Source organism: Gadus morhua, chromosome 13 (genome assembly GCF_902167405.1).
Source record: "Gadus morhua chromosome 13, gadMor3.0, whole genome shotgun sequence".
Taxonomy (NCBI): Eukaryota; Metazoa; Chordata; class Actinopteri; order Gadiformes; family Gadidae; genus Gadus; species Gadus morhua.
Window position 1 is genome coordinate 4,817,134 of NC_044060.1, and position 19,329 is coordinate 4,836,462.

A 19,329-nucleotide genomic window follows, 5' to 3' on the forward strand; every position below is an offset into this window, starting at 1 on the left:
GGTTACATGGTAGTGGACGGCTGTAGGTTACATGGTAGTGGATGGCTGTAGGTTACATGGTAGTGGATGGCTGTAGATTACATGGTAGTGGATGGCTGTAGGTTACATGGTAGTGGATGGCTGTAGGTTACATGGTAGTGGATGGCTGTAGGTTACATGGTAGTGGATGGCTGTAGGTTACATGGTAGTGGATGGCTGTAGGTTACATGGTAGTGGATGGCTGTAGCTTACATGGTAGTGGATGGCTGTAGGTTACATGGTAGTGGATGGCTGTAGGTTACATGGTAGTGGATGGCTGTAGGTTACATGGTAGTGGATGGCTGTATGTTACATGGTAGTGGATGGCTGTATGTTACATGGTAATGGATGGCTGTATGTTACATGGTAATGGATCGCTGTATGTTACATGGTAATGGACCGCTGTAGGTTACATGGTAATGGATCGCTGTAGGTTACATTATGGATCGCTGTATGTTACATGGTAGTGGATGGCTGTAGGTTACATGGTAGTGGATGGCTGTAGGTTACATGGTAGTGGATGGCTGAAGGTTACATGGTAGTGGATGGCTGTAGGTTACATGGTAGTGGATGGCTGTAGGTTACATGGTAGTGGATGGCTGTAGGTTACATGGTAGTGGATGGCTGTAGGTTACATGGTAGTGGATGGCTGTAGGTTACATGGTAGTGGATGGCTGTAGGTTACATGGTAGTGGATGGCTGTAGGTTACATGGTAGTGGATGGCTGTATGTTACATGGTAGTGGATGGCTGTAGGTTACATGGTAGTGGATGGCTGTAGGTTACATGGTAGTGGATGGCTGTAGGTTACATGGTAGCGGATGGTTGTATGTTACATGGTAGTGGATGGCTGTAGGTTACATGGTAGTGGATGGCTGTAGATTACATGGTAGTGGATGGCTGTAGGTTACATGGTAGTGGATGGCTGTAGGTTACATGGTAGTGGATGGCTGTAGGTTACATGGTAGTGGATGGCTGTAGGTTACATGGTAGTGGATGGCTGTAGGTTACATGGTAGTGGATGGCTGTAGCTTACATGGTAGTGGATGGCTGTAGGTTACATGGTAGTGGATGGCTGTAGGTTACATGGTAGTGGATGGCTGTAGGTTACATGGTAGTGGATGGCTGTAGGTTACATGGTAGTGGATGGCTGTAGGTTACATGGTATTGGCTGTAGGTTACATGGCAGTAGCCTAGCTGGATAATGAATCACTGTATGTGTGAGCAGGACTCCGGGTTGCTCCCGGTGCTCAGTATGACCCGCCTCCAGCCCTTCCGGATGCTGTGGCCAACAGACGAGGCCCTGCAGCGCCTCCCGGAGGCCAGGAGGACCTGGCTCAGTGCCCCACAACACAAACAGCAGCTAAAGGACATCCTGGAAGCCCACATCCTGAGGTCCTCCATGGTACATGGTCTGTCTGTCTGTCTATACGTCTGTCCGTCCGCATTTCTGTCTGTCTATCTGTCTGTCTCCATGTCTGTCTGTCTGTCTCCATGTCTGTCTGTCTGTCTACATGTCTGTCTCACGGTTTGTCTCTCTGTTTGTTAGTAACATCTTACATATTCAGCTGTGTGTTTGTGTGAGTCTGTGTGTGTGTGTGTGTGTGTGTGTGTGTGTGTGTGTGTGTGTGTGTGTGTGTTTGTGTGTGTGTGAGTGTGCGCACGTGGGTTTGTCAGGTCAACAAGGTGGGTCATGTATTTTACATTTACCGCTTATCATCCACTAACTCCTCCTCTCCTCTCCTGTCCTCTCCTCTCCTCTCTCCCTCTGCTCCTCTCCTCTCCCCTCCTCACCTCTCTGACTGCTACAACACGTTCCGAAGTCATCATAAATAGACAGAAATCCGCAGAAACAACACCCTTCTACACCTACCCTCTAACCTACTGACATGCTGCTCCGAATTCAGCACTCAGAATCACCACACTGCCCTGAACACAGAGGTCTGCAAGCTTCAGTCCCTGAGTCTGTGAGCAGGTGCAGTGGCGTGTGTACACAGAATCAAAACTTTTGGATTGTGTCTTTTGTGGGCACTAGTGGGCCCCTTAGGGGTACTTTGGAGTACTGCAGGGGATACTCAGCTAACTTTCTTCTTCTTTGTTCAATCCTGAAAGCTAAACAATAGAAAATCGTGGCGGAAATGCCTGATCTGATAAATGCCTCTCTCCTTCGGTGAAAAAGAAAGCACATCCAGAAACACAATAATGTCGTCAGCTTCAGGAGGAATATATTGTATTGGATTCCCCTCTACATGCTCTGACCCTCCCCTGGCGTTGTGCTTCTTTTGAGGGGAGAAATAAGCCAACAGTTGCAATAAGCACAGGCCCATGGTTCTCACTTCAAGTCGTAGTATATGCACCCCTTTAATGGTCATGTTTCACTGCCAATTAGAACATTATTTTTATTTTTAATTTATTTTTATGTTTTGTGCCGGTGAAGGGGGTACGCAGCGGTAAAAATATCTTAGAGATGGTAACCTGGTAGAAAAAGTTTTAGAACACTCCTATGGAATATAATGGATGTTAATTGGTGACCCACCATACAATTTCGGAGCGTGTCTAACCTGCAAGGGATGAACTAAATGCGCTCAGCTCACCTGTTTTACATCTGAACATAGGCGTCGCCCACTAACCCCGTCCCGCCCCGCCCCGCCCCTGAACACAGGCAGCTGCAGTGGCCTCGTGATAAGGCATTCCCAGGTCGCCCCCTGGTGGTGTGTCCCCTCAATTACCCCTTCTAGCATCTCAAACCTCATCAAATGAAGTGCGTCACCAGCCCTTGGCCTGCTCGTGTGGCCCCACAGATCATCACCTTTTAATATTAGATCACGTTACTTATATTTTTAAAAATATTGATATGCATTTATATATAAAGTAAATATATTTTTTCAGACCAATCAGAGGCGGGGCATGGCCCTTCATGCCTGACTCCTCCTCGTCTTTTTATATAATCCTCACAACCTCCTCCTCCTCCTCCCTTTTCCTCATTGACCTCCTTCTTCTTCTTCTTCTTCTTCTTCTGTGTGTGTGTGTGTGTGTGTGTGTGTGTGTGTGTGTGTGTGTGTGTGTGTGTGTGTGTGTGTGTGTGTGTGTGTGTGTGTGTGTGTGTGTGCTTGTGCGTGTGCGTGTGCGTGTGCGTGTGCGTGTGTGTGCTTGTGCGTGTGTGTGTGTGTAGATTCAGCTTGTCACTGAGGCCCGGTCTATGCATGGATCCAAGATCAGCTTCACCTGCAACAAGGACCTGGCGGTGAGACCACACACAACCCCACACACACACACAAACACACACACACACACACACACACACACACACACACACACACACACACACACGCACACACACCTACTTCCAAACGCATGCATACACGCACACAAACCCATGTGTAGACATACACAAAAACACATGTATACACACTCACACACACACACACACCGCACACACACAAATACACACACACAGCACAAAAATATCCATACCCACCCACACACCACAGATATATTCACACACCTACACATATAATACAAATAGTGGTCTCTTGGTGTGCAGGGGGATCTGACCGTTAACGGGGCGAGGGTGGTGGAACGCTTCATGGTCATCAAAGAGGGCGTGGCCTTCGGAATCGACCAATTACTGGAGCCACCTGGCCTTGGAGCGCACTGCGACGGACTGGAGAACGAAACGATCACAGTAACCAGATTACTGTCTAACCAGATTACTGTCTAGTCAGATTACTGTCCAACCAGATTACTGTCTAGTCAGATTACTGTCTAACCAGATTACTGTCTAGTCAGATTACTGTCTAACCAGATTACTGTCCAACCAGATTACTGTCTAACCAGATTACTGTCTAGTCAGATTACTGTCTAACCAGATTACTGTCCAACCAGATTACTGTCTAACCAGATTACTGTCTAGTCAGATTACTGTCTAGTCAGATTACTGTTTGATCAGATTACTGTCTAATCAGATTACTACTGTCTGATCAGATAACTACTATTCAATTTGATTACTGTCTAATCAGATTACTGTCTAATCAGATTAATACTGTCGGATCAGATTACTGTCTAATCAGATTACTGTGTATTCAAATTACTGTCTAATCAAAGTACTACTGTTTGATCAGATTACTGTCTAATCAAATTACTGTCTAATCAGAATACTGTCTAATCAGAATACTGTCTTATCAGATCACTGTCTAATCAGATTACTGTCTGATCAGATTACTGTCTAATCAGATTACTAGTCGAATCAGATTACTGTCTGATCAGATTACTGTCTAATCAGATTACTAGTCGAATCAGATTACTGTCTGATCAGATTACAGTCTAATCAGATTACTAGTCGAATCAGATTACTGTCTGATCAGATTACTGTCTAATCAGATTACTAGTTGAATCAGATTACTGTCTGATCAGATTACTGTCTAATCAGATTACTGTCTAATCAGATTACTGGCTGATCAGATTACTGTCTAATCAGAGTATCATTGTTCCTGCTGTTCTTCAGAGCCGCTGCGGATTCTGCTCTGCAATCCCAAGCTGTCCGTACCAATCAAAAGACACAGTAGGTCTCCATCCGTCTGACAAATCTGAATGTCTGTACGACATGGCTGTCTGTCTGAATGACATAGCTGTCTGTCCCTGCGGCTGTTTGTGTCCCTGTCTGTCTGACATACCTGTCGGCCTCACATGGGCTTCTCCCTGTCGGTCTGACACACCTGTCTGTCTGCTCTCCTCCTCCAGGGCGAAAGCAAGACATGTACTTCGCCCTTGAGACACAAGTATAGGTCAATGCCGATGAGCCATTCCTTCAGGCGCGGGGGACTGGATCCCTTCCCCTTCATCTTGTGCATGAGGATCTGCAGGAGGGAGGTCTGGAAGGCCAAGTGCTGCCCGGGACACTTTGGAAGCGATTGCCAAGGTTTCTTCATATAGAGCTGATAGACATTCATTAATATAGAGCTGATACTACACTGCTCCTAGACATTCATTAATATTGAGCTGATACTACACTGCTCCTAGACATTCATTAATATAGAGCTGATACTAAACTGCTCCTAGACATTCATTAATATAGAGCTGATACTACACTGCTCCTAGACATTCATTAATATAGAGCTGATACTACACTGCTCCTAGACATTCATTAATATAGAGCTGATACTACACTGCTCCTAGACATTCATTCATATAGAGCTGATACTACACTGCTCCTAGACATTCATTCATATAGAGCTGATACTACACTGCTCCTAGACATTCATTCATATAGAGCTGATACTACACTGCTCCTAGACATTCATTCATATAGAGCTGATACTACACTGCTCCTAGACATTCATTCATATAGAGCTGATACTACACTGCTCCTAGACATTCATTCATATAGAGCTGATACTACACTGCTCCTAGACATTCATTCATGAACCTCTTCATATAGAGCCGATACTTCACTGTTTCTAGACATTCACTTCTACTTTATACTTCGTCGTGTAGTACTGGTACTTGGTCATGTAGGACTGGTACTCGGTCGTGTAGTACTGGTACTTGGTAGTGTCACACTGGTACTTCGTTGTGTAGAACTGACACTTGGTCTTGTAGTACTGATGTAGTACTGATGTAGTACTGATGTAGTACTGGTTCCTCCGTTGCGTCGCAGTGTGTCCAGGTGGGCTGACCGCTCCCTGCGGTAACCACGGTGAATGTCGGGACGGCATATACGGGCGGGGCACGTGCACCTGCAGCAAGGGATTCAGGGGGAGCGCCTGTGAGCTGTGTGAGCCTGGTCACCACGGCAACAACTGCACAGGTGAGACCAAGATGGCTGCCTGTGTGTCGTACTGTTTGGTGGATACAGATAAAGATATAATGTAAATTACTGTATTTATACTTTACGCTTAATATATATTTGTTTGTGTGTGAACATGTGTGTTTGTGGGTGTGTGTATGTGTGCCTGTGCGTGTGTGTGTGAGTGTGTGTATGTGTATGCGTGTGTGTGTGCGTTTGCGTGCGTGTGCGCTTTTGTGTGTGTGTTTGTGTGTGTGTACATGCGTGAGTGTTTGTGTATGTGTGTGTGCGTGCATGTGAGCCTGTGTGTGTGTGTGTGTGTGTGTGTGTGCGTGTGTGTGTGTGTGTGTGTGTGTGTGTGTGTGTGTGTGTGTGTGTCAGAGTGTCAGTGTGTCCATGGCAGCTGTGACGACGAGATCGATGGATCTGGAGAGTGTTCTTGTGAGACCGGCTGGTACGGGAAACTCTGCAAAGAGAAACTAGGTGATCAATTAATCACGTAATCAATTATTCAATCATTGTTCATCTGCTGTCAGTTGGTCGGACATTTTCTATCAAAATCTCATGTAATGTGAAATGTACGTGCAATGTGTATTGTGTGTTTAATTTGTGAGTCTAATTTGTGTTGTGTTATGTGTGCAAGGCCTGTGTAGTGTATTGTGTGTATGTGTAGCGTATTGTGTGCATGTGTAGTGTACTGTGTCTAATGTACTGTATTGTGTGTATGTGTGTGTGTAGTGTACTGTAGTGTGTTGTGTGTACTGTATTGTATTGTGTGTACTGTAGCGTACTGTGTGTGTGTGTGTGTTATTAGTTTATTGTGTGTGTGTGTGTGTAGTGTGTTGTGTGTACTGTAGTGTATTGTGTGTACTGTACTGTAGTGTATTATGTGTACTGTGTGTACTGTAGTGTATTGTGTGTACTGTGTGTACTGTAGTGTATTGTGTGTACTGTGTGTACTGTAGTGTAGTATACTGTGTGTACTGTAGTGTAACCCCAGTGTACCATCAGACCAGCTCCCAGAGGAGTGCGCCCACTGCCACGAGGAGGCCGCCTGTGTTCCTGGCAGCGGCTGTCAGTGTAGGAATCACTTTGAGGGCAACGGGACCCACTGCAGCCCAATGCCAGGTGGGTGGTACCTGGCCAGCCTCACACTAAACCCAGGCTCACACTAAACCCAGCCTCTCACTAAACCCAGCCTCACACTAAACCCAGGCTCACACTAAACCCAGCCTCACACGAAACCCAGCCTCACACCAGCCTCTCACTAAACCCAGCCTCACACTAAACCCAGGCTCACACTAAACCCAGCCTCTCACCAGCCTCACACTAAACCCAGCCTCTCACTAAACCCAGGCTCACACTAAACCCAGGCTCACACTAAACCCAGCCTCTCACCAGCCTCACACTAAACCCAGCCTCTCACTGAACCCAGCCTCACACTAAACCCAGCCTCACACTAAACCCAGCCTCACACTAAACCCAGCCTCACACAAAACCCAGCCTCACACTAAACCCATGTGTTGCGGTAGTGACATTGTATAGTGGTAGTGATATTGTGCAGTGATATTGTGTAGCGGTAGTGATATTGTGCAGTGATATTGTGTAGCGGTAGTGATATTATGTCATGATATTGTGCAGCGGTAGTGATATTGTGTACGGTAGTGATATTGTGTAGCGGTAGTGAAATTGTGCAGCGGTAGTGATATTATGTTGCGGTAGTGATATTGTGTAACGGTAGTGATATTGTGTAACGGTAGTGATATTGTGTAGCGGTAGTGATATTATGTAGCGGCCGTGATATTGTGTAGCGGTAGTGATATTGTGTTGCGGTAGTGATATTGTATAGCGGTAGTGATATTGTGCAGTGATATTGTGTAGCGGTAGTGATATTGTGTAGTGATATTGTGCAGCGGTAGTCATATTTTGTCATGATATTGTGCAGCGGCAGTGATATTGTGTAACGGTAGTGATATTGTGCAGTGATATTGTGTAGCGGTAGTGATATTGTGGTGCGGTAGTGATATTGTGTAGCGGTAGTCATATTGTGTAGCGGTAGTGATATTATGTAGCGGTCGTGATATTGTGTAGCGGTAGTGATATTGTGCAGTGATATTGTGTAGCGGTAGTGATATTGTGTTGCGGTAGTGATATTGTGTTGCGGTAGTGGTATTGTATAGCGGTAGTGATATTGTGCAGTGATATTGTGTAGCGGTAGTGATATTGTGTCGTGATATTGTGCAGCGGTAGTCATATTGTGTAACGGTAGTGGTTTGTGGTGTAGTTCCAGACCTGTGTACAGAGTATAACGGCGGCTGTCACCAGCACGCCGACTGTAACCAGACCAGTTGGCAGACCAACTGCTCCTGCCAGGCCGGTTACCAGGGAGACGGGTACTCCTGTGAGCCCATCAACAGGTGAGTTTCCCTCAGGGACAACACTGGAGCTAGTTAGCATCAGCTAGCATCTGCTAACTAGGTAGCTACACAGCTATAGTTCATATACCGAATTGACAGATTTAGATGCACATGTATGTGATGTATATTATTTGTGCAACCCAGGTGTATAGAGGAGCTCAATGGAGGATGCAGCGACTTTTCCGACTGCAAATTTACTGGACCGGTCAGTCTGTTTGTCGGTCTCTCTCTGTCTGCCTGCCCGTGCGCTTGCCTGTCTGTCGCCCTCTGTTGCTCTCTCTCTCTCTCTGCCTGTCCCTCTCTTTCTCTTTCCGTCTCTCTCTCTCTCTCTCTCTCTCTCTCTCTCTCTCTCTCTCTCTCTCTCTCTGCCTGTCTGTCTGTCTGTCTGTCTGTCTGTCTGTCTGTCTGTCTGTCTGTCTGTCTGTCTGTCTGTCTGTCTGTCTGTCTGTCTCTTTCTCTCTGTCCCTCTGTGTCTGAGAGCTTGTCTGTCTGTCTGTCTGTCTGAGCCTGTGTCTGGTCACCAGGGCCAGCGTCAGTGTGAGTGTAAGCTGGGGTACGTGGGTAATGGAGTCCAGTGTCTGGAGAGGGTGGTGCCCCCGGTGGACCGCTGCCTGGAGGAGAACGGGGGCTGCCATGCCCAGGCCTCCTGCAAGGACCTGCATTACCACGGTAACACCTCCTGCTCTCATCCATCATTACCACGGTAACACCTCCTGCTCTCATCCATCATTACCACGGTAACACCTCCTGCTCTCATCCATCATTACCGCGGTAACGCCTCCTGCCCTCATCCATCATTACCACGGTAACGCCTCCTGCCCTCATCCATCATTACCACGGTAACGCCTCCTGCGCTCATTCATCATTACCATGGTTACACATCCTGCTCTCATTCATCCTTACCATGGTAACACATTCTGGTCTCATTCATCATGACCATGGTAGCACATTCTGCTCTCATCCATCATTACCATGGTTACACATCCTGCTCTCATCCATCATTACCATGGTAACACATTATGCTCTCATTCATCATTACCATGGTAGCACATTCTGCTGTCATCCATCATTACCATGGTGACACATCCTGCTCTCATCCACCATTACCATGGTAACACATCCTGCTCTCATCCACCATTACCATGGTAACATCATCGTCTCCATGGTAGTCAGCAGAACCTTCCCTTTGAGCACCATCTCCCCCCCAGCCGGCTTCCTCAGATTACAACGCTTATCTCCACGTGGATTGTTCGGGGCGTCAGTCGAGATGGATTTCAGTTTCTGTGTCTCTATCAAAGTGGTTTCGGCAGCAGCTGGTGCCTGGGCCTCGGGGGGGTACACAAACAAGGGAAATGAATAATCGGGGGACGTCTCCCGGGAGGTGGAAGGGCCTCACCGACGCAGACAGTACCCCAGTGTCCCAGGCGCTCGTGCGGTGACATTACCACTACGGGCACACACGCCCTCGCAGAGATTCGCCCGTCACCCAGTGTCTCCATCCAGCTGGATAACAGCATCCAGAGTGGATCACATTCCGACCCAGTAGGTCATGTCTCCAGGCACACCACCAGACAAGCATTCCTGGACTCCTGGAGATGACTGACCTCTCCTTGCAACTCGTCACAATGATGTTTCATAGAGGAAAGGGGAATGACGCCGGTTCGCTATAACTTCCTGGTGAGGTGGCTCGAGGAAGGTGCAATCGCCGTCAACCATTCATCCATCATCCATTCATCTCTCATCTATCCACCACTCATCCATTCACCATCCATCAACCATAATCCGCTTGTCGTCATCGGTTACTAATGCTAAGCAACTGTCAACAAGCTTCGGTCCTCCCCTCATCGCTCATGGTTGAAGATGGCCGCAGAGTGAACCAATGAATAGTATCATGACGTGAACATGTTGTGGACTCAACATCTTAAATTAGGTCATTGGGAGGGGTCAGACGGACATTTTGGCTCCAGTCATGGTCGGTTGCTAGGCAACTGGTGATACGGAGATGGATGGTCCATGTTTCCATGGAGATCTAGAGAGGATATGGTTCCATATTGACCTTCTTGATCTATGAAGATAGGAGAGCCGACCGACATTATTAGATATTATACAAAATAGGATTATACGCAATTTATAAAATACTAAAATAAAAACAATGTAATGTATAATGTATATGTATAAACCATATAAATGATTATACAAAATACGATATCAAATATATGTTATGCATATAAACTATAATGATATTGTGTGTGTGTGTGTGTGTGTGTGTGTGTGTGTGTGTGTGTGTGTGTGTGTGTGTGTGTGTGTGTGTGTGTGTGTGTGTGTGTGTGTGTGTGTGTGTGTGTGTGTGTGTGTGTGTGTGTGAGCAGCCCGTACAGCAGGGGTCTTCTACCTCCCCTCCCCCCAGGGGATCCGGTACCAGATGAACCTGACGGGGGCTCAGAACGGCTGCAGTCAGCAGGGCGCTACGCTAGCTAGCTTCAAGCAGCTAGCAGACGCACAGCAGGTACACAAACAAACACGCAAGCTTGCACGCACACACAGGTTAGGGCAGTCAAATAATAAAATGTAATCAAATTAATTGCATACATCAATATTAAGATAGATTAGCCTTAAGAAGCTAACCTTAAGAGGTGAGCCTCGAGGGGTTAGCATTGGGAGGTTAGCCTTGAGAGATTAGCCTTAATAAGCTAACCTTAAGAGGTTAGCTTTAAGAGGTTAGCCTTGAGAGATTTACCTTAAGAGGCTTACTTTAAGGGGCTAACCTTTAGACGATAACCTTTTGATGTTAGCCTTGAGAGGTTTACTTTAAGAGGCCAACTTTAAGGTGCTATCCTGAAGAGGCTAACCTTGTGGGGTTAGCCCTGAGAATTGTACCTTAAGAGGCTAACTTTAAGGGGCTAACCTGAAGGGGCTCACCTTGTGAGGTTAGCCTTGAGAAGTTTACATTAAGAGGCTAACTTTAAGGGGCTAACCTGAAGAGGCTAACTTTCAGAGGTTAGCTTTGTGAGGTTAGCCTTGAGCAGTTAACCTTAAGAGGCTATTTTCAAGGGGCTAACCTTAAGAGAATAAGCTTTACAGGTTAGCCTTAAAACGCTACTACTACTAAGAGGCTAACCTTAAGAAGCTAATCTTAAATGGATAACCTTGTGAGGTTAGCCTTGAGAGGTTTTATTTATAAAAATGTGTGTGTGTGTGTGTGTGTGTGTGTGTGTGTGTGTGTGTGTGTGTGTGTGTGTGTGTGTGTGTGTGTGTGTGTGTGTGTGTGTGTGTGTGTGTGTGTGTGTGTCTAGCTGGGGATGCACCTCTGTATAGCAGGGTGGCTGGAGGGGGGTAAGGTGGGTTACCCAACCACTGTGGCCTCCCCCCGCTGTGGCGACGGCCATGTTGGTGTGGTGCTGTACAAGGAGCCCGTCCCACCCTCCAGCAAATACGACGCCTACTGCTACAGAGAGACAGGTACTGCTACAGAGAGACAGGTACTGCTATAGAGAGACAGGTACTGCTACAGAGAGACAGGTACTGCTACTGACAGACAGGTACTGATACTGACAGACAGGAACTGATACAGACAGACAGTTACTGATACTGACAGACAGGTACTGATACTGACAGACAGGTACTGATGCTGATAGACAGGTACTGCTACAGACAGACAGGTACTGATACTGACAGACAGGTACTGATACAGAGAGACAGGTACTGACACTGAAAGACAGGTACTGATACTGATAGACAGGTACTGATACTGACAGACAGGTACTGATACAGAGAGACAGGTACTGATGCTGATAGACAGGTACTGATACAGACAGAGAAGTACTGATGCTGATAGACAGGTACTGATACAGACAGACAGCTACCGCTACATAGAGACAGGTACTGACACTGAGAGCCAGGTATTGATACAGACAGACAGGTACCGCTAAAGAGAGACAGGTACTGACGCTGAGACATGTACTGCTTCAGGCAGACAGGCACTGATGCAAACAGGCCAACAGGTACTGATACTGACAGAAAGACTGACAGGTACTGTTGCATGCAGACAGACGGACAGACAAACAGAGAGACAGACAGACGCACTTCATAGTCCCTTGAATCTGGACCATGGCTCGGAATTAGGGATGCACCGAATATTCGGCCACCGAAAATATTCAGCCAAAAATGGCCCAAAACATCATTTTCAGGTTCGGCCGAAGGAGTAATAAGGCCGAAAAACATCCACCGAACATTTTTATTTTTGATAATAAAAAAAAAAATATATATATATATGTATATATACATATATATTGTTTTACTCATTTATTTAAAGGTACATTGTTCTTAAATTCTTGCTATAAGGTCTGCTGGAATGTTAGAAAACGTTCAGTATTAAATAAATATTTTGTATCAAATAATTAATAGATTTTTTTTATTGAAAAGCAAGACAAAAAGGTTTATAAAGGACATTTAATTGTTTGAGTTATGCAATGGTGAAAATTTTCAGCCAACTGTTTCAGTATATTCGGTTTCGGTTTCGGCCAAGAATTTTCATTTCGGTGCATCCCTACTCTGAATAATACTACTAACACGCTACCCAGTCCATGGCTCTGCCTTTCAGGACAGCTGTCATGGCGTAATAAAGCTGCTTATAATCAGCAGTAATCAGCTGACGCCTCGGTTGGTGTCGTCCCATGTGACCTGTAAAGCCCTTTAAGACTGTGATTAAAGGGGCTTTGTGGAGGATTAAGTGGCACCTAGTGGTGAGGTTGCAAATTGCAACCAACTGAATATCCCCCATTTATACAACGGGGGGCCTAAATCCAGCGATCTGATTGGTTCCTAACTGTTGTATAATGAGCGTATACATAACTGCTATGACGCCCGATCATTTTGTGAAAGTTTGCATATCACTCCGCGTCTGGAAGTAGAAACAGTTACAAAGTAAAACATATGTTGGATGATGGAGAGGGTGTAAATGTTGTTACTCCGGGAGTGAGCAAGGCGATGGAGAGACTAACGAAAGCTTAGGCACACGGCGAGTGAACTGCTCCATAGGATAAATTGCCGGCGAACCACTCTAGCCGAGCCTTCTCTCGGAGGGACGCTAAAGTGTGTTGCATAGCGACCGTCGTGCATGTTGAAAGCAGACAGGAGGGACTACTTTTTTGTATTCTTTAATAAAACGTCTACTTTGACTTTCTTGGTTTCTTTTTAAATGTAGTGTGTCTATGACTTTGGTTTCGCCATAACAGTAACCGTTGTATAAAAGCAATTGATCACTTCAGTCAGTGGCATGTGTTCATTATACCACTGTGAAGGGGGTCGCCGGCCCTCCGCTGTGCGTCGGGGCCGGACAACGCCCCTTAACAGTGGTATAATGAGCACATACCACAGCCTGGCGTGATCTATTGCTTAATTATACCGCCCCTCAGCCTTACATTAATGACGTGGGAGAGGCAAAGGTGGCCTGTACTTGCCAGTAGGTACTTCCAAATTAATGGAATGATTCAAAATGTTCCCGCTGTTAGACGGAGATAACATCGCTCTTTCCCTCGATACTACAACGATGTTATGGTCGCGATTTGAAGAAAGATTCCCGACGCTTTTGTAAACGGGGACTGTGAATGAAAAAACGCTGTGTAGCTAAATGAAAACAAATGTAATGTGTGTGTGTGCATGTGTGTGGTTGTGTGTGCCTGTGTCTGTGTGTGTAGATGTGTCATGTGTGTGTAACAGTGGTTATGTGGGAGATGGAGGATTCTGTAACGGCGCTGTTATCAACGTCCTGGCAATGAACAAAGACTTCAGCCGATTCTACAAGGTAGGAGGCCTCCGCTAACAATAACACTAGTCAGGTTAGCTTCAGGCCCCGTCCACACGGAGCCGAAACGGGCAAAAGCGGTTCAGGAATATCTCTGTAAAGACGGAGTCATTGCGAAACCGGATCGAGCTATAGAAACGTTTTAATATTCAAGGCGTTGGTTCTCCACAGTAAAAAGTGGAGCGCATCAACCCTGGGGGCATACAGCCTGCACGCTGTATACAAACATTCAGTCACGAGGAGATTCAACCTTTTAAATTGAGCAGAAACACTTTTTAATGTACAGTTAGTAATTAAATTCATCAAGGGGCTTTATTTAAATCTACAAAAAGAATACAAATAAAATGATAAATAAAAAATGTAACTGCAACTCTGACGTTCCCCAGCTGGTGGGGCCCGGGCAGGGTTCGAGTGATGATACCATCTCTGTGGGGGTCTCTTAAAGTTATTGAGGAGGGGGGGGGGGCCGTGCCGGTGTTACACCGAATTCTGCGACCCACCGAAAAGTGGGACCCCAGGGGCCACTGTTGAATATTTACTGCAATATGCACAAGTTTGAAGCGTAGACAGGCATGACAAAAACATAAATAAAACATAAGATCTCCCCCCAACCCCTTACCTTTTTATTAAAGGTGCTTAATAAATACATTTGATTTGATTAGCATTTTACAGACCCATACAATGGATAGGGCGTTTAGTACGGTCCATTACCGTTGCTTCTTACAGACTGTAGCATAAAATGCTACAGTCAGATTAAGCGACGTCAACGACTTTGGCTAACTATTGCCCTGCTTATCAACACTACGAATTGTAACAAATTAATTGTAAATAAATAGACACCTTGTGAAGTTATTTTTTAGTTTGGCAAGTAGCTGCTCATTATCGAAAATAAGCCCCTTCAGGTCGAAGCAAGACACCTCCGTTTCGCGTCGGTGTCCGGCTTTAGAGGGAGGCGATTTGATTGGCTGCAGTATGCGTCTACGTCAGACACGCCCTCGGCCATCCGCCGACGGACGCATGTAGTGTGAACAAGGCGGTTTCACCAAAAATCGGCTCCGTGTGGACGGGGCCTTAGATACTAGGTTAGAGAAGGTAGATACTGGGTTTAGAGAGGGTTAACTTCAGATACTCGGTTAGAGAGGTTTAGCTCCAGATACCAGGTTAGACTAGAGAGGGATAGCTTCAGATACCAGATTAGAGAGGGTTAACTTTAGATACTAGGTTAGAGAGGGTTAACTATAGATACCAGATTAGAGAGGGTTAACTTTAGATACTAGGTTAGAGAGGGTTATCTTCAGCAGGTTAGAGAGGGTTAGGTTCAGATACTTGGTTAGAGAGGGTGAGCTATAGGTACCAGGTTAGAGAGGGTTAGCTTCACTAGGTTAGAAAGGGTTAGCTATAGATACCCGGTTAGAGAGGGTTAGCTATAGATACCCGGTTAGAGAGGGTTAACTTCAGATACCCGGTTAGAGAGGGTTAACTTCAGATACTAGGTTAGAGAGGGTTAACTTTAGATACTAGGTTAGAGAGGGTTAACTTTAGATACTAGGTTAGAGAGGGTTAGCTTTAGATACTAGGTTAGAGAGGGTTAGCTTCACCCGGTTAGAGAGGGTTAGCTTCAGATGCTAGGTTAGAGAGGGTTAACTTCAGATACTAGGTTAGAGTACTGCAATGACCTGTCTTTCTTCAGGTCTCCCGACCTCCCTACCTGTCTGTCTGTCTGTCTGTCGGTCTGTCTGTCTGTCTGTCTACCTACCTAGCAACCTGTCTCTCTGTCTACCTGTTTGTCTGAAGTTCATCCTGTCTTTCCGTCTACCTACGAACCTGTCTCTCTGTCTACCTGTCTGTCTGTAGTTCATCCTGGATTACAGCGGGTTGTCGGTGAAAGGAAGAGAGCTGCTTGACTTCCTGTCCAGCGCAGGATCTGATGTCATGCTCTTTGTTCCTCACAACGACGGCTTCCTGACCAATCAGGTACTGGTACAACTGCCAGTAAAACTACCAGTAAAACTACCAGTACAACTACAAGTACAACTACCAGTATAACTACCAGTAAAGCTACCAGTAAAACTACCAGTAAAACTACCAGTACAACTACAAGTACAACTACCAGTACAACTACCAGTACAACTACAAGTAGAACTACCAGTAGAACTTCCAGTAGAACTACCAGTATAACTACCAGTAAAATTACAAGTACAACTACCAGTAGAACTACCAGTAAAGCTACCAGTAGAACTACAAGTGCAACTGCCAGTATAACTACCAGTATAGCTACCAGTAAAGCTACCAGTAAAACTACCAGTAAGGCTACCAGTAAAACTACCAGTAGAACTACAAGTACAACTACCAGTATAATTACCAGTAAAGCTACCAGTAAAACTACAAGTACAACTACAATTTCAACTACCAGTAAAACTGCCAGTATTACTAGCACTACAACTAACAGTAGAACTACCTGTTTGAGTACAAGTCCAACTTCCAGTATTGCTAACAGGACGACTACAAGTACTAGTTTGACTGCCACTACAACTACCAGTGTAATTAGTGTGTGTGTGTGTGTGTGTGTGTGTGTGTGTGTGTGTGTGTGTGTGTGTGTGTGTGTGTGTGTGTGTGTGTGTGTGTGTGTGTGTGTGTTTGTGTAGACTCTGTCAGGTAGAGACCTGGAGTATCATGTCTCAGCCAATCACAGCAGGCGTCTCTACCAGGACCTCCAACACCAGGAAGAGGTCCGCACCTGGCTGGGAGCCAATCTGATCGTTACCCACGGCAACAACCAGGTGACCCTCACTCACTCAGTCACTCACTCACTCACCCACTCACTCACTCACTCACTCACTCATTCACTCACTCTGTCTCCGATCAGTTGATTGATCAGGGTATTTATCATATTATTGATTAGGTTATGATCAGTTTATTGATCAGTTTATTGACCAGGTTATTGATCAGGTTTTTGATCAGGTTATTGATCAGTTTATTGACCAGGTTATAAATGAGTTTATTGACCAGGTTATTGATCAGATTATTTACCAGGTTATTGATCAGTTTATTGACCAGGTTATTGATGAGGTTATTGATCAGTTTATTGACAAGGTTATAAATCAGATTATTGACCAGGTTATTGATCAGTTTATTGATCAGTTTATTGACCAGGTTATTGATCAGTTTATTTACCAGTTTATTGATCAGGTTATTGATCAGATTATTGACCAGGTTATTGGTTATTCTGGCAGAGTGATAAACTGGTGAACCAGCAGCTGTTGCTGGACTGGGACGTTCCCGCCACCAACGGGATCATCCACGTGATTCAGGCCCCGCTCCGAGCCCCGCCCCCACAGGTAGGTCTCTACAAGCCCCGCCCCCACAGGTAGGTTTCTCCAAGCCCCGCCCCCACTGGTAGGTCTCTCCGAGCCCCGCCCCCACAGGTAGGTCTCTCCAAGCCCCGCCCCCAAAGGTAGGTCTCTAAAAGCCCCGCCCCCACAGGTAGGTGTCTCCAAGCCCCACCCCGGTCTCTCTCTCCCAATTTTACCAGTAGGTCTCTCTCCCAGTGTTACCAGTAGGTCTCTCTCTCCCAGTGTTACCAGTAGGTCTCTCTCTCATAGTCGTACCAGTAAGTCTCTCTCTCCAAGTGTAACCAGTACGTCTCTCTCTGCTAACCTTACCAGTGAGTCTCTCTCTCCCAGTGCAACCAGTAGGTCTCCCAGTATGACCAGTTGGTCTCTCTCTCCGAGCATAACCCATAGGATTCCCAAAATAACCAGGAGTTCTCTGCAGTGCCTTTGGGCTTGGCTTTAAGTCTCTAAGAAACGATAACAGTGCTGTTTATAACCAGGTTAACCTATCAACCATGTTAATTCCAGTGTGTGTGTGTGTGTGTGTGTGTGTGTGTGTGTGTGTGTGTGTGTGTGTGTGTGTGTGTGTGTGTGTGTGTGTGACAGGCCATGGCCACTTCATCTCAAAGCCCTGCCCCCTCCAGCGGTGTGTCGGCCATCTTGGTAGCTCTTCTGTTGTGTGGCCTGGGGATGGGAGCGGTGGGCTACTTCCTGTGGAGACGCCAGAAGACTCCCTTCAACTTCCAATACTTCAAAGTAAAAGATACACACACACACACATATACAAAATAATTTATTCATGTATATATAAAATAAGAAAAATGGTGAAAATATATATATACCTACCTATATGTAGCCTATATATTTGTATATGTATCATACAGAAGAGTATTGATCAAAGCGTGTGATGATGACTAATGACTACTAATCCATACTAAAGCCACATCAAAAGGAGACATCGTATTTGTGTTTCAGAACGAGACTGAGGCCGTCCCGGCGGCCATGATGTCCATTGACAACCCTCTGTACAGCGAAAACATTGTGAGTACACACACACACACACACACACACACACACACACACACACACACACACACACACACACACACGCACACATACACACACACACACACACACACACACACACACACACACACACACACACACACACACACACACACACACGTACACACACAGCGTCACCTTCACTACACACAGACACACACCGCATCTGGTAGCACACGCACAAATAAACACCAACACTGTTACTACACACAAACACACAAACAAAGGCACACATACACCCACGCACACACACACACACACCTTATCTGTTAGTACACACACACACACACACACACACTAGCATCTTGGCACGTCCTGGCACTTATTGTACGCACTTATTGTATTTTGTGTGTCCTTCCACTTAAAAATAGTACTTAGCAACTTGTAGCATTCTTCTATGATCAGCCTTACTGTACCGACAGCGATATTTTGTTGTTTCTCTTTTGACTAATGTTCTTAGTGAGTCGCTTTAGATAAAACTGCTGCTAAATGCCCTAAATGTCAGTTAGTTATGTGCTACATTGTGTGTTTGTCTTCCAGGACTCAGGACAGCCCTCCGACCTTGTGGATTCTTCATACTGGGGGGACATGAAGCAGTAGAACCAGTTGAAACCAGAAGAAACCAGAAGTAACCAGAAGTGGCCGAGCAGAAGTTCTCCCGAGAGGAAACAGCGTCTGGTTTCACATTCAGAGGAAACGTGAACGACACAATAACGTAGGGTACATAAAAACCCGCTCACTCGTTGTCCATGGATGGTGATATCTGTATTGGCTACAGCTTGTTCTCGTGGCTGATTTTACCCAGAATGCAAAGCTGACATAATTTTCCACCATAAAGTATTTTTAAATAAAATGTGTACATTTGAATGTGAAGATCTATTTTTAACCAATAAATCATCTTGTTATCGTA

At 45.7% G+C, this 19,329-nt stretch overlaps 1 protein-coding gene across 4 annotated transcripts in view; it reads left to right on the forward strand.

The window, feature by feature from the left end:
- stab1 (stabilin 1) overlaps positions 1–19,329 on the forward strand; it is a 53,021-nt gene extending 33,692 nt beyond the window's left edge. For 3 of the 4 annotated variants that reach the window (XM_030374329.1, XM_030374331.1, XM_030374330.1), the window contains exons 52-71: positions 1,246–1,422; positions 3,190–3,261; positions 3,562–3,702; positions 4,522–4,578; positions 4,758–4,935; positions 5,674–5,823; positions 6,184–6,285; positions 6,814–6,930; positions 8,087–8,219; positions 8,364–8,424; positions 8,744–8,888; positions 10,589–10,725; positions 11,513–11,678; positions 13,916–14,022; positions 15,877–15,996; positions 16,668–16,802; positions 17,256–17,360; positions 17,961–18,110; positions 18,330–18,395; positions 18,960–19,329. In XM_030374329.1, the coding sequence (XP_030230189.1) occupies positions 1,246–1,422; positions 3,190–3,261; positions 3,562–3,702; positions 4,522–4,578; positions 4,758–4,935; positions 5,674–5,823; positions 6,184–6,285; positions 6,814–6,930; positions 8,087–8,219; positions 8,364–8,424; positions 8,744–8,888; positions 10,589–10,725; positions 11,513–11,678; positions 13,916–14,022; positions 15,877–15,996; positions 16,668–16,802; positions 17,256–17,360; positions 17,961–18,110; positions 18,330–18,395; positions 18,960–19,019 (2,379 nt within the window). In that variant the 3' untranslated portion in view covers positions 19,020–19,329. Of the gene's footprint in view, positions 1–1,245; positions 1,423–3,189; positions 3,262–3,561; positions 3,703–4,521; positions 4,579–4,757; positions 4,936–5,673; positions 5,824–6,183; positions 6,286–6,813; positions 6,931–8,086; positions 8,220–8,363; positions 8,425–8,743; positions 8,889–10,588; positions 10,726–11,512; positions 11,699–13,915; positions 14,023–15,876; positions 15,997–16,667; positions 16,803–17,255; positions 17,361–17,960; positions 18,111–18,329; positions 18,396–18,959 lie in introns of those variants that run through there. The other variant, XR_003979144.1, reaches the window with a different exon arrangement.